Source organism: Sturnus vulgaris, chromosome 9 (assembly GCF_052056855.1).
Source record: "Sturnus vulgaris isolate bStuVul1 chromosome 9, bStuVul1.hap1, whole genome shotgun sequence".
Classification (NCBI taxonomy): domain Eukaryota; kingdom Metazoa; phylum Chordata; class Aves; order Passeriformes; family Sturnidae; genus Sturnus; species Sturnus vulgaris.
In genome coordinates, this window is record NC_142251.1 from 16,758,704 (window position 1) to 16,774,713 (window position 16,010).

A 16,010-nucleotide genomic window follows, 5' to 3' on the forward strand; every position below is an offset into this window, starting at 1 on the left:
TTCTTTTCAACCACACAGGTAGCACATTCATCCTCCCGACACCTCGGAGCAGAGCCAGTCCTGCACACCCTCTGCACAGGGGTAACTCCACCTACCTGACACCTGTCCACTCACCAGCACTGCTCATGGCCTGCTAACAGCAAATATTTCTGCATGTGTAACTCTAAGCTGTCCTGCCTGCATGGACAGAGACCAGCCCTGGTGTACAGAGCTGAGCGTGTGCTTCCCATAGAGAGGACGAGGAGTGCAGTTACCCATTTGCATCGGTGTTTGCAGAACTGGTAACAGATTTGATTTAAAGTGAGTAACACTCTGCCTGATCCCGGGCACTTAAATCTATTGCATGTGTTGCACTTGGACCATCCTGGCATCAGCAAGGCACAAGTGCAGAATCAGCAAGAAATCTGCAGCTCAGACTTCAGAGCAGATTATCACTCGAGTGTAATGAAGTCCCTTCCTCTCTTGCAGAACACAGGTAACCTTCACTACAGCTAAGGAAAGTTATTAATCTCATTTTTAAAGGAAAGCAATGCTCTTTCTTCCTCAAAGGATCAGTAGAATACATTACAAAGTGGCGAGTAACAGTCAAACAATTACAGGTTAAAAGTGTCTTTTTTTGCTTTTCATTTTGCATCAATTTGAAGGTCAAGATAAGGCAATGACACTAAAAAACAGTGACAATTAGTACCCTTCTGTCATTTCCATATTCTCATATTACTTTGGGACTATCCAATCATAACGTTCATATAACAGTTAGACACAAACAACTGCACAACTATTTTCAGGGAAGAGCAAATAACAGGCACTAGTGTACATTCCTTGTGCCCTCAAACTCTTCTCTTATTTCAAAGAGAATTTATGCTAGCTAAAAGATTATAACCAAATCAATTTCTTCATCTCCTCTATCTACCTATTCGAAACTGAAAATACAGTTTTAAATTTGATATATATATATATATATTTATGGATTATATGTTTATGTATGGAAGAAATGCTGTGATAATTTCCAATTGGTAAAGTGGTTAGGCTGTGTATACCTTGATATATATTTATTTTCACAAAGCAACTGCCATTAAAGGTACACACCCATCTAAGTTAGTGCACAAGACCATTCTTTATCTTAATGTTTATGTGTTCCTGTATTTGGTATAGCAGATCAAAAAAATCTCTTAAAAAGAGCTTTGGCCCATAAAACAAGAGAGGGAATGTTAGAGTGTGCTCTTTTCCAATTACCAACACAATGAGTACTACAACAAAAATACCTGGAACAAACCTGAAGCTGCAAACACAACAAGAAAGCAAATGAGATGCTGTAGCTGTAAGCTGAACAAAACAAAGATTATTCAAAGAGGCTAAACGTAGCTGAATAATTAAATGTTATTTACCAAGGAGATCTGACATTGATGCTTTCTTGCTCAGACAAACAGAAATCCTTTGACCTAAGATCATCTTTGTTCTGCTTATCTTATGTAGTGATAGGACAAGGAGTAATGGCTTTAAACTGAAATAGGGCAGGTTTAGATTATATATTAGAAAAAAACTCTTTACTGTGAGGGTGGTGAGGCACTGAACAGGTTGCCCAGAGAAGTTGTGGATATCCCATCTCTAGAAGTATTCAAAGGCACATTGGATGGCACTTGAGCAACCTGTTCTAGTGGAAGGCGTCCCTGCCCATGGCAGAGGGTTAGAACGAGATGATCTTTAAGGTCCCTTCCAACCCAAACCATTCTGTGATTCTATGACTGAATTCCCTTAATGAATACCTTCAATGTCAATGAGAAGGTTCAGGGAAAGGAAAATATCATATAGACAAAGCAGCATTTTTCCAAACTGGCATAGATTTCACATTGAGGGCCCACAGACCCCTAGAACAGGTTGCAGTACTGTAAAATTAGTAGCTTTGTCACATGTAGCATAATATGCTAACAAGATCCAACAGGCTGTGTTCACCCATACATTGTGTGCTCATATACACACTCACACACACAGTGGCTTCCCCAAAAGAAAATCAGTCCTTTTTTTTTTTTTTTTCCCGTAGAAAAACCCTTCCTCATTTTTTCAGAAGCAACCAAACCGATCCTTTTAACGTCAACAAGCTGCTGTCCGCTGTCCCCGAGTGCTGTGCTGCTCCCCAGCCGTGTCCCGGGTTAGGCGGCGCTGCTGCTGGAGCAGGGCGTGCTCTGTGTGCTGCCGATGCTGTGCGCTGCGCTGCTGTTCTCCGAGCCTGGCGGCGACGTGGGGACCTGCTGTCTTCCCGCTGCTTCCCCTGAGGGAAGGGAAGGGAAAAAGTGGGGTCAGGAGAAGGGAAATTGAAAATGTTGCCATAGAAAACAACAATCCATTTCTTCCCAGTCTTCCTCTTCTGGTGGTCTGTTTTCCCATGCAATTAATGTATTGGATAACAGACTTTAACTGGAGCATCACTGAAAATGTTACTAGACTTTGGCACCTAAGCATTGCTGTGCACATCGGGAAAATAACAGCGCTGTTTCCTTGAGCATTTTACAAGCAGCTAATGGAAACTGCCAAGATCAACATTGTCTATCTTCTGTTGTCAGCTGTCACTCAAATTGGGTCCTATTACACAACTCAGACACTTTATAGCTTTGCTGTTTCCAGGAAAAAGGCCAGGAAATGTAGGGTTTAGTTTTAATGCCAGTTTATAGAGTAGTATATTTACTACAAGTGTAGCTCAAGACAGTGTTCTTCAATCAGCTGGATACCACACATCCTGAGACACAGCCAGTTTTCTACACATAGAAAAACATCAGGGTATCCTGAAAGCTCCACTTGATTTACTCCTAATACAACATGCAGGAAGTTTTCCTATAGCTACCACAGTATGTGCAGCAGTTACAACCTGTAGTGAGAACATGTCTCACCATTTCTTGTTAACTATTTACTGACAATAAATTAAAACCCCTTCACTATTTAGGTTGCCAAATCAAGCACTTGGGGTCTCCTCACACCATTCTGCACCTGTGGCTGGGATTGAAGAGAAAAATACAGCTGTCAACTAAGCACAAAAATAATAATTATGCCATTTAATTCCTAAAAGACCATAATAAGGCCACATAGGAAACCACAACCGTGGCATTTTTAAAGTTACAGTGCTCAAGTTTGTAACCTTGGCAATATCACCAAACAGTCTCTTCAAAACAGATGGCAAGACTTAAGTTTATATAATGTGCACTGTAGCTGCCCCCTCCCTTGAGCTCATCTCCAGGATGTGAACCTGTGATCTCAGAGCAGTAAGTCACACTGCTGCTGCCTGAGCTGCAGACCTGCTGTGGCAGCCAGCACCAGCATGGCCGCTGTCCCAGAGAAGGAGCAAGACGGAAATGATTTGCGGGATCATGGGCAGAGCAATTAGGAAAAATCAGAAGCGAGTACATCTCCTGCCTCATGAGCTTATGGTGACACAGCTCTCCTGCTCCACATTATCCTATGTCATTCAAAACCTGATGCCACGGCTCAGGTCCGTACACTCCAATTTTTCTTCCATGTTGAGGATTTGGTCGAGATCCCACTCCCCAGTGGCTGCTTCAGTGGCAGGCTGGAGGCACAGCCTGCATGCAGAGGCTTAGAGTGCAAGGACGAGCCAGCTTCCTCCCACAGGAGCTGCTCTGGCACATCCCCATGCCCTGTGTGCTGCTGCCCAGCTGCCAGAGCCCAGCTTCTCGGAATGCGGCTGCAGAGGAAACGCGCCTTTAACACTTTGTGTCTCAGGCCACAAAATATCCTTCTGCAGGCTGCTCGGTACTCAGAGGTCTGCTACAAACAAACAAACAAGGGAGGTCTGAGGATTTCTCACGGCAGAGGCTGCAAGTGCTCTGTGTAATGGAGACCAGCAGATTTGTTGCTAGCTCAAGCCACAGCTGAAGTGCACTTAAGGCCCCACAACACAAAGCTCTTGCCTTACACCCCACTGGTTTAGGAATGAGGAGGAAAGAAGGGACAGGACAGGACAGAAAAAAACCCAACAAACTAAACCAATGAACCACACTGCCCAGGAGGCCAAACGAACTTTTAAAAAGAGGGTGAAGATCTTGTTTTTAAATTCAGCATTCAGTCGAGCATTTTACTCTTGTGAGTAGATTCTGAGTCTGTTTTTCCCAGTGTAAGAAATAACTACTGCAGCTCATCCATGAGCCGTGGATTTCTGCTCATAGGCAGCAGGTCAGAATCTACCCCCAGTCATCTGCAAATAAATCAAGTTTCAGCTTTAACTTGCTTTGGAAATGGCTTCATAACTCCCCAGAATAAACAGTATCAAATCAAAGCATGTGTCATCGTGCTGTACAGCCTTTCATAAGCCTTGTTTGGACGTTTCTTCCCCTCCCGACTCGCTCCCTTCTCCTCCCGTTGTTTGTGTACATGTCTTCCTTCCTTTTGTACTACAGGATATATTTATAAAGGCAGCGATAAGCAAACTCCCTTTCATTAAACTAAACAAGTGAACACAAACAGCAGCAAGGGGGCTGCAGACCCCAGCCCTGCCGCAGAAGCCGCTCGGGCGGCAGAGGAAGCGCGGCCGCTGGGCTCCCCCCGGCGGGGCCCCCGCCTCTCCCTGCAGCTCTGCTGTCACCCATTTTACAAACCACATGCTTACACACAGCTTGGGTCAGCTTCAGCACACCAGCACAATCTGTATGCATTTAAGCATAAATTCATTTATAAGCCAAACACATGTTGTTTTTATTTTATGGCAAAGCGAAAGCGCAGTGCTGCAGTCCCCAGCAAGCCCAATGGCTCACACTCCCCTCCTGGCTCCTCTGGAAAGCGTCCTAGGAGGTACCCTCCCTTCTGTTTGGGTTGGAAGACCCCTTCCTTCCACTGTAATGGCCTCTGCAGCACCTCATTTCTAGAGCACATCAGCAGCTCTGATGCACCACAATCACTTCCTGAACGATAACAAATTCTCAATGTTCTCAAGAAAAAAGAAAATCCAAATCACAGTAATGTTATGAACACACAGCCTAGCAACTACATCTGGACCGGCTGATTTTTCCTGTATTTTATTTCCTCAATACCTAGCTAAACCATAGCAAAGCTTTTTTTAAAAGGGTATTCAAGAAAGGGATGTAAAGAAATGTAAACGATCACTGAAGAGGCATTCTCCATCTGTCTTTTTCATGTAAACAGCTTCATGTATCTCATGTTACTGAACCAAAACTGCTCAGAATGGACACATCTCATCTATTGACAGTAAATAAGCTTTTACCCATCTGAACGCAACAACATGCACTTTATTATTCACACTTAGGAAAGCTGCCAGTTGTACTCCCTGTCCAGGAAGTCTGAATGTTTGCTTTTCTATCTCCATTTGCCAAATATAATTGGTTGCTATGTCAGTTTACTTTAAATCAGAACTCATAAAAAAGGGAGAAGTGGGGGAGGAGGGACGCTTTTAACTTCTCCGATTTTGGAACACTTTATCCTCTTAACTTGCAACACCGCCTGAAGAAGGGAAGCGCGTTTCCTAAGAGAGCACAGGGACGGATGTTTTCTTTAACACACTTTGCAAGGTTTAACAGTCTCATTAACTAATCAGGCTTGTGCCTGCCTCTCCTAAACATACTCAATGATCCCTACTAAGACACGTATTACATCGATACATATTTATATGGTTAAATTATGAAGAGTTTCTGCATTCATGCACACTGCAAAACTTTTGCTTCTTTACAAGACCCCTAGATAAATTAGGTTAATTGTGGCAAATGTCTGGTATTTCTCTTCGTTCTTGGGTCTTCTCCACGCAGCACTAACACCTTTCATGCCCTTTAACTGACTAGAGAAAGGATCAAAAGTATTGAGTCTTTTTACAGACAAGTCAGCTAAAATTTCTCCTCTGTTGTTCTGATATTAGCTTTCCCTTTCTCTTCTTCCTGCCCATGTATAATAGGACATCTCTACTACATGTTGAATTGTTTCAGAAAATTTAGAATTTTCTAAAGGACGGCTGTGATGCTTTGGCAGAAATTTTTCATGACTGAAATTAGCAAAAGCCCTACACGACAACACAGCAATCCTTGCTCAATATCTGGAGATGAAATTTTACCTATTTTGTAGTTCCCTTCTGCTATCACTTGCTTGAGGTTTTAATGCTAATGGCCTATCAAGATGAACAAAAGAGCTCATTCACATAACACTTTCTTTGCTAGCAGCAGACACACTGATAAAAGTGTATCAGCAAATCTTACTACTGGCAAAAAGGTGGCCTTTTGCTGCACTGCACTTAGCACTAGCACAGAGCAACAAAAATAACTTCCTTCACACATCCCAAGCTGCCATTCTCTACCAGCAGTAGCTTTTATCTGTGCTCTGAGTATCGGCAAAACAGAGTTTTAGAATGAACTCATATTTTCCAACCTTTTATCTAAGTCATGTGTTGGAAACCCAGTACTACTTACAACAAAAGATGAGATTTCAGAAAACGATTCAGCAATGCATAAATCCTCTAATGGCAAATGACAGCCACTCTGTAGATGAAATTTAGATTACCCTTTCTTTCTTCCCCTCCTCAAGTTAACAAAGGACTGCAACAAGCTCTAAAATGTTTCCACTGCAGTTGGATTATCTTGTCTGCCACGGCAGTTGTCCTCTAAGAGACTGTGCTTGCCAGAGCCTTCCCTGCACTCTGCTACAACTTATTCTTTGTAGATACAAGGCACTATGCACAGAAAAATCACGTGCACAGGAGCATAGGTGCACTTTCACAATCCTTTGAAAATCTGAACCAGAAAACTTCCTAGATAATTTTTATAATTTATGTGATTCTCTAATCTGATGAGTTACAGTGTCCCCTTTCTTATACTCATTTATTGCTTTTTGTCTGGCCTTTTTCTTCACTTATTTTCATCTCTCAAACACAAAGGCAGAGCAGCTGCCCTCTCTACTACTTGTATGTGGTCACCATGACTGATGTACTTGGCTAATATAATTCTTTTAATGGGATTGGTCCAAGTTCTACTGTTGCTGAAGGATTTATCATGCTGGCTTCCCAGTGTTCCTTGAGTACTGACACAAAATGAGTGTCTATAGATGGCTCTGTATGTGAATACAGATTGAACTTCCACAAATGCAGGGCCAAGGGTACTTTTGTTAATAAAGGCTACTGATATGAGAATTATTTAACTTCCCATTTACTCACTGAAAGAGCCCTTACCTTTCCTCCATAGTGTTTCAGTACTTATATGAGAATTATACAATTTATACATATTATCACAACCTTTAAATTTTCCCTGTTTGCTTCAATTCCAAACAAGTTTCATACACAGCTGATGCACTGAGAAGTATTAAATTGCCTATACAAAATTGCTGCACTGCCAACTGGAAAAAACATCATAGTTTTTATTTCCAAATTACCATAAGCTCCTAAGTCACAATATTTACAGAAGTTCTGACCCAACAGGGCCAGATTCTCACTCCTAAATAGCTTCCATTAAGTTTTAGATGTCAGAAAAGAAACCCTGCAGAGGGCTACAGGTGAATTTCAGTGCTCCAGAGCTGCACAGGCTTGGAGTAATTGACCTCACATTTTTCCCACCTCCCAGATCTTGGTACAGCCTTGCAAGGTCAAAAGTGGAAGTAGTTGGAAGCCCAGAATACTCTAAAGATCTTGAGACACCCCATAATCCACAAACAGCCACGGTCATATGCTGGAAATCAAGGCTCCATCAGTTGTCTGGGGCATGCAACAGAAAGCTCCCCAAATGCTCTCTTCTTTCAGTACAGTATTCCATTTTTGCTAATTTAGTTTAGCATGGGAAAAATTCTAAGAAGATACTGGAAAATTATCTGTGCACAGAGGTTGCATCAATTTGGACATTCCTAAGTATTTGGTTGGACACAATTAAGATTACATGTGACTTCTAGCAATTGAAAATACTAGTTGAAGAATGAAGGAATAAATAATTGTAACAAAAATTCTATGTAATTAAGGCCTAATAAAAATTTTCAAGTCTAGTTTATACTCAGAATATGTCTGTTTAGATAAAGCATTCTCTTAACCATTTGGCCCACTTCTTGTACACATCAGCCTAATGTAGTAACTGCAAAAAATATTTTTAAGTAGTATGGGAACCAAAAGGGATCCATTAACTGAAGTATTAACTAAATTTGAAATACAGAGATGTTACTAATGATAATACACAAGCCAGGAATACTCAGTTTTACTTATGTCTCAGATGAGTTTTCAAGATTTGTGTTTAAAATTATTTAAGCAAAATTTAAACCGTAACACGCAACATGTCCCTTTAGGGAAGGGCGGGTATCTGATATGCAATAGAGGTTAATGGGAGGACCTGCTGGAAAACTCCTGAGTAAGAAGAAAGAGCAAGACAATAAACAATCCCAGGATAAGCAGTGGTGTCTCCCTTGCCCTCCCTGCCCGTGCAGGGGCTCAGAGCAGGCTGTGAGCTCCACCCTGTGCCGTACCTGTGCGTGAGTAGATGAACCAGAGCGCTCCGGTCAGCAGGGCTCCGATGACGAACGCCGCGAAGGCGATGCCCACCACGGTCAGCGTGTCCAGCCCGTACAGCACGGCTGCTCGGGGAAACACACACAACACAGGCACTCCTTATCTTCAGAGGGCACATACCATTTCACAAAAATTCACCCTGACTCTTTCACGGAAAAGCTTTTTAAAATTTCATCATTAACTAAGCACAGCTTTGAGAAACAGACTAGCAGATTTGCATCAAGGAAATGAAAGTGATGCTTCCAGAGTGGCTTCAGTCCAACCAACTGTTCCACATCACAAAGTAAAACTCTAGCTCAGCACACCCAAATCTGGAAAGAGTTGCAAAAATTAAGCCTTTTCAGTTGGCTGTTAATAACTTGCTTTCAATTAAGTATTCATTTATCTTTAAAGTGTGTTTTAAAAAGGCTGAGATGTTTGGCAAAAGTGCTTTTCATTTAAATGGCCTAACATTGAAGCAAACTTTCCCCTACATCTCCTCAAATTCAGTCTCAAATCTAGGTGGAGAACGGAACTGCTGTTAAGAGGGAAGAGATGCCAGCAAAAAGTCAGCGAAAACATAAATAGAAACAATTGTTTTTCACATTTGGCAACGCTTTCAATAACTGAAATTAATTCCAGACCACAAAAATAGAAGCGCACACACGTAAATCACTTTCTAGGGGAGAGGCCCTTTTGTAGGACCATTTCAAGGCTAACAGCATTTGTTTCCTGGATGGGGGGCACCCCAGTGCTAATCATCCAAACAGAAAAATTTTTGGCCTCTGTGTTTTTCTTTTTGGTAATTAGAAATACTTTTAAAATTAATAGTAATTCAGCAATCTTTTGGAGAAATTTCTTCTTAAAAAACTTATTTCTAGTTTTAGTATTTTTAATATCTCCCAGTGCAGAAAATCGCTTAGGCCAATGAATAACATTTTACTAACTATGCTGGCCAGGAAATGAGCTGACTGGATCTTAGCAGGATCCTTCAGTGGAATTTTCAGTTCCAACACCCTCACGTTACACATCCTGCATCCAGCAGATGTCCCTAAGGACATCCCTCATCCTCTTTTGACAAAAGTCTTCTCCAGCAACTCCTGTTGGTAAGGGCCTTCAGGACTCATTTCTGGGTGCTTGTCACCTAGTTTGCATATATAACACCTGACCACCTGATAGATAATGTCTTAGGAGGTTTTTCTATCATTTTTTCTATGAGACTGTTTCTGCTTCCTTTGGCTACTTCGAGTCATTCGAGTGCAAACACAAAATAGTAAACTCAACTGATTTTTCCACTAGGCACCAGTCAGTGTCCTCTCCTCTTCAGAGGAAATACAGTGGAGAGAAGAAAGTTGCATAGAGAAGTGGCAGAGACATAATTGCTCACTGCCTTTGCTATTTTGAACAAATTTAGTCTTGAACACAGGGACAGGAGCAGAAAAAAACCTGCTTTACACTTCTAAAATCTCCCTTTTCTCTATTCACTCTTGCTTTTGGCTGCACATCATCTGCACCTTTCTGTTTATTCTCTTCAAGTGCTGCTTCTCTCCTTTTCTGGGTCATTAATGGACCCTGATTAATTCACTACACCAAGACAACATTAAAACCAAAGAAATTAATTCATATCAAGGCAGTCGTCTCATCTAAGCATGGCCTGTAAGTGCTGGAGCACCTGGGGCTGTGGTGCAGGACAGGAGTGAGGCTGAAATAGGACCCAGGTAGGGCCCAGAAGCTCTGAGGGATGGCACTGCTGCTCTAACACTCTCAGCAGAGAGGGGGAGATAACACACACACCAGCACGGGAACTTGCTAAGTCTGAGACTCTCAGTGTGTTTCCCCAAAACTGATTTTCACATACACAAAAGGTCACAGTCCTCCTCCGAACACTGATGGGAACCTCTCAGTCAACACTACAGTCAGAATTCTGTTCTGTCTCTGAATTAAACATGCACACACTCAGAAAGCTTGAAGAGAATTTTCTTAATTTCTCTAGTGCTTTGCAGACAAATGTTTAAAGATTAAAAGAGATTGTTTTAAGAGTTACTTACGTGGCTGTCTCATGTTTGGCTTTGGAAGGGAAGGATCTAATTTAAAACAAAGAAAATGTACAAAACATTAATCAGATAGAATTCCACATGCAGCCTACAAACGATGCAGGTTCTGATCTCACAGAAAGACATTAACTGTAATTTTTACAAACCATGAATTTCAGGAAAAGCCGACCAAATTTAGTAATCTCACTCACTTCAGAAAAATTCTAGTAATATATTAATTATTCCTCATGTAGCTAGAGTATAGTTCATGGACCATATATTTTGCTAACAAATACACTGCAACCTTTCCCAAATCAGATGTCATCAGCTGTGACCCACAGTAACTCTGGTAACCCCTATGTGTATCTCCTAAAGTTCACAGACTATGAAGGAACAAAAATTGTTTTAAGGTGATCACATTCATCTGTCCACTAATCATGAATATGAGATACCAGTACACTAAGTCACACACACACAAAAGCAAACGCTCACTAAAGAATAGTGAGTTTTACAGCACAATACATACTGCTTTGTCCAAATTACATGCATATGTGCTTATTCACCCGTTTTCCTGAGTCCTGCATGGTATTCTGCCTTGGAAGTTGTGTGGGGTGTTTTTTTTTTTTATTTGGGAGGCAGAGTTTAAAAAATGTATTATTATATATAAGAATAAAAGATCATAGGTATTGTTCAAAGATCAAAGTTATTATTCTAGGCAAGAATATCAAATATCATCATCCTAGTGATGAAGATATCACTCTGTAACAGAAAGAGACAAGTAAACAAATGTTTAAAACATAAAGAATTTCCCCTCCTTTTCCTTGATTGGCCTCTCATCTTTCTCCAAGAATGCCACCTCAAGCAGAAGAGCTAGAGATTCTGGCCTCAGACCCAGGGACCTGTTTGGTTGGCTGCAGTTCGATTCTGGATTGCCCAGCAACTCAGGGGTTTCATTTATATTCTGCATATCTGAGTGTGATCAGTGCAACAGATGTAAAAGGACTTTATAAGACTGCGTTTCAATACTTTTTTTTTATCTTTAGCAACTGGAAAAAAATAGTTTAATTAATTTCTGCACAAACATAACAGCCCAAAAATACTGAAAATAAATATATTAATTTCTTTAAAGTGTTCTTAAATAAGACTATGCTTCTAACTTTTAAAACCCAGATGGCAGCACCAAACTTCCAGCAATACCCTTTAGACCTGAGACACATGTGCCTACAAAATCAAAAAAAGCATTTTATTCTTAAACTGTATTATTGTCTCAGATCACTTTTGGCAGATAATAGGAAACAGGTGGAACAGTAGTAGGAAACAGGTGAGGACATAGAGGGGTGTGTGGGGTGGTGCATGCACAAATAATCTGGAAAGTTATCAAGTGCACGTAACAGCAACACTAAAACTGAATGTAAGATCTGCCAGGAGGGCTGGACTGCAACTGAGAAGTACAAACATGGGTAAGGGCACTATCAGGTTGTCCAAACACTCCACTGGCATATCCCAAGTGCCAAGAAAATGCCTTCTGAGCTGAGAGGAAAATTAATTTTCCATGCTATTTCTATCACTGGCCTCTCTACAGAGAATATGAAATCAACTAATGATAAGCTGTGTAGCTCATTATCAATTCTCTTCAGTCATCCAGTTTTTACATCTATTTTATTGCAATTTGCTCAGAGCAATTCAGAAGCAGTGAGAATCATTGAGGTCTATAAAAAACCATCTAATTTAAAAACAAGTGCTGCCAGCCTTTAGAATGATTGTCTTCTATACCTCTGTAGGATAGAGGCCTTTGGACCTTCTTTCTATGACCTGTCTCTTTTTGCTGTAGAAATATTAAAGTTTCCACTCTTAGCAAAAATCTGAACAACGTTGGTAGATTATTCCAACAGAACTTGTATTTCCTAGCATATAAATGGCCATCCTTGTGCCTTTCATGGGAGTGGGAAAGAGCATGGGGAAATGCAGGTATGCAAAGGGAGCGTAGGTGGCATGGAGTTAGGTTTTCAACACTTCCATTGGGATCTACTGCAAATTCTCATTTATATACAGTATTGTGATTTCTAATACAGGCAATGACAGTTACAAGCTTGTCTGAAGAAAAAAACACCTTTGTGGTTGTTCAGTTTGTTCTGACTTTTGAAATATCAAGCACATGACTTACACATGTAACTTGAAGAGGAGAACCAGGGGCAGTACCTCACATAGAGTGGTTTGCAATAGTGAAAGCTGATTCTCTTCACATCAAAGAAAACAAACAACACTACCTCTGAGAGGTAAATTCTCCTGTTCAATAACATGATATAATTTCTTCTCCAAATCTTAAGTTCATGTAATGGCCAACAATGGCATTTGGCTTTAAGAAAGGGGTTTTGATTCAGTGCAGAACAACTGCACACCAACAAAGCTACATTGTTAATGTGCCACTTTGGATTATGTCTGAAAGCTGGGATATGCTGGGGAGATTTCCACCAAGAGTCCCACAATTATACTAAAATCACCCACAATGCAACAAAATACTCCATCACACTGTTGTCTTGTAACTAATCTGTATAAATTTAGCTTGTCTTTGCACACTGAGACCTTGTGCCTCTGACAAAGACAACATTCTGAGTGGAGCCCAAGATGGGAGCTGTGCACAATGCTCCACACATCATAAGGACAAGAGAGCTGAACTACGAGTCTGTTTATTGAAAGGCAAATTTCAGTTGCAGGATTTACTCATTCCCAATAGAAAACCTACTGAAATAATATGAGAGCTGAGCAAAATGAAAGTCCAGAATCAGGCCCAAAGCACAGTTTTAATTGTAATAGCAAGAGATCAAATACTTGACTTTAATTCATAGTGGATTTGATTTGTATTAACAATTTTGCTCCAAACTAAATATGAGCTGACTTGCTGAGTTAGACAGAAACAGTTGCTGCCTATGTACCCCTAGTAATGCTGTATTTGAACTTGAAATCGTTCAAAGACTAACAGCATGCATTGTAAAACAGAGGATGAAGGACTCCTGATCCCCATCCTTTTGATGCTCCCTGAAAAGCATTCCAGAGGTCAAACAGCCTTTGGACACCATTGGAAAATACTGATGTGTATGGGAAGCCATTGAAGCTTCTTATGAAACTTCAATGCAAATACAAAAAGAAAAGACAAATGCACATATTTTCTTCTAGGACTGCATCAAAACGTGATTGATGCTGCTATCAGAGTGATTTTCTAAGAAAAACTTTCCAATTAAATGAAACTGTGTGAACAATTCTTACTTTCCATCACTCACAGGGCATATTCTTAAACTAGAATAAGGTCTCATCATGCTGTTTGGCATTATCTCACAATGCACTTCAGCCTCTCCATCTCCTTCAACCAGTTACTAATCACAGTTTTGGTTTTTTTCAGGAAAGATTACATAATCAAACAAGTCCCACCAAAGGAGCCCCTTTGTGCATACTATCCTTTGCTCTTCATAGTTTAAGAATCTAGTGAGTCTCCAGGGGCCACCTCTTTGCCTTACAAACTTATCAGGCTTTAACATCCTCAGTATTTTGCAATTCCATTGTTATTATTCATAAATTTATATTTACAAGCACAATAAATAAAGGACACAGCAGGGAGCAGAACACTGCCTTTGATCTCTGGGCAACAAGAAACTGCTCCAAGTGCTACTGCTACACTCATATTTCCAAAACCCACGTTATTTTGTACAGCTTTTAGTATTCCTCTCTCAATGCTGGGCAAACCCACACGTCCAGGGAACAATAACGTGGTTAAAAAATGGCAAAGACTTGACCTGATGACTACTGCCAGGGAAATGTCCTAACATCTTATAGACAAAGTGCCACCACAGGATTATACAATGTCACATACTGTACCACTCCCTCATTTCAAGTGGCTCTATATTACAAAATATTATATATACATAGCATTATTAAACAGATCAAGCTCATTTTTATACCTTCTTGTTTTCCTTCCTGTATTATTACAACAAGGGGCTTGGTGAAGGTTTTCTTGTTGTGCATCATGGCCAAGATCATATCCACATTGAGAGAGGTGCAAGCTTCATCAGGAGGAATGCACTGGAGTGCAAAGAACAGAGTGTGAGGTCAGTCACCCATTTGCCAGGACAGCTGTGCCAATGGCACAGGTGCCTCAAATCCAGTTTTACCCTACATCATTTACCAAAAATGGAACCTCCAAACAACCTTCTCTTTTGTAGCAATCAGATTACAATATTATTCAATATGGTTAATGTCTTTGGAAATTAAGGCTAACATGGTTTGTGCTTTGGATATGCATAGAGAAGATAAACTTGAGCCACTTGTGCAATAAAAAGCAATTTCTATTTACAGCCATCCAATGAAATTTAAACAGAAACTGCAAATTATGTAGTCAAAATGCACAGTATAATAGCTCTTATCTATTAAAACCCTGAGCCTAGAGATATCATGTTCATTAGACAATCCCAGAGAAAATAATTTATTACCTTCAGAGTTCAGATGAAAAAATACATTGTTTTCATGTAAATCACAAGTTTTCATAAATTGAATAAATTACTGACCTTTGGCAGTCCTTGAGTATCTTTGTCTTTATTTGTACACAAAGTCAACTCGCAGTGAAGAAAAAGCAGTGAGATGTTGAACACTGGTTTGAACACGAAACTAAATCTTTTTCTGTCCTTCTGTGCATGTGGTATTGGAAAATTCTCAATATTGTAGAATTTAACAGATTCATCTTTAGGACAAATGTTTTCTATAATGGTATAGTCAGACATTCTATCTGGATTTGAAAACGGGGAAACAAAGCACGTTTGAATAGCAAAGCCCAAAGATCTGTCAGCTTTAGTCACAGACACCTGCATTAAAGAAAGAGACAGAAAGATCTCAGAAATTACAGTTTTAGTTCACATTTCATTAATATTTTCAATAATTTTTTAAGCAGTTTTCCAGTGCCATTTCCAATCTGAAATATTCTGAAGGCTAAATGTTAAGGGTAAACTGTCAAACTGAGAGACAGAAAATCTGTGGTTTCAAAACCACAGCTGTTTAATAGCATAAACATGCATAAATACAGCAATTCCTTATCTTTCTGAAAGATAAACCCCCCTTGATAAGACACACAGTTAATGTCTGTGTCTGCCACCTGAGATGGCACTGCCTCCCTTAGACACACAGGCTATAACAGAGCTGTATGGAAATCAATCACTGATTCCATGGGTTTGTAGCTGTTCAAAATTATAATGAAAACAGAAAAAAAAAATAAAAGCAACAGACACAACAGAGAATCCACCCCAGCCAAGACAGGAATGCAAAGGCACAGAGGAGGTCATGGTCTGACGTGTGGGTGGCATTCCTGGACTGGAGGGGGTGAGAGAGCCTCCTAAAAAGCTGTATTTTCTTGTGAAAGGATCTTTTTAGCTTACTGTAAGTTTGAAATTCATGTTCTTTTATGAAAAATAATTAAGACTGAAAGTTTCCAATGCCCTGATGTTGCTCAGCTGAATTGGAATGTGGACAATAAA

General features: G+C 40.3%; 1 protein-coding gene across 2 annotated transcripts in view; it reads right to left on the minus strand.

The window, feature by feature from the left end:
- Positions 1–2,046: 2,046 nt before the first annotated feature.
- Positions 2,047–16,010, minus strand: part of TGFBR3 (transforming growth factor beta receptor 3) — a 111,105-nt gene continuing 97,141 nt past the window's right edge. For both annotated transcript variants that reach the window (XM_014884131.2, XM_088169961.1), the window contains exons 13-17: positions 15,051–15,344; positions 14,448–14,568; positions 10,510–10,545; positions 8,440–8,547; positions 2,047–2,266 (exon numbers count right to left, since the gene is read on the minus strand). In XM_014884131.2, coding sequence (XP_014739617.2) covers positions 2,148–2,266; positions 8,440–8,547; positions 10,510–10,545; positions 14,448–14,568; positions 15,051–15,344 — 678 coding nt within the window. In that variant the 3' untranslated portion in view covers positions 2,047–2,147. The remainder of the gene's footprint in view (positions 2,267–8,439; positions 8,548–10,509; positions 10,546–14,447; positions 14,569–15,050; positions 15,345–16,010) is intronic.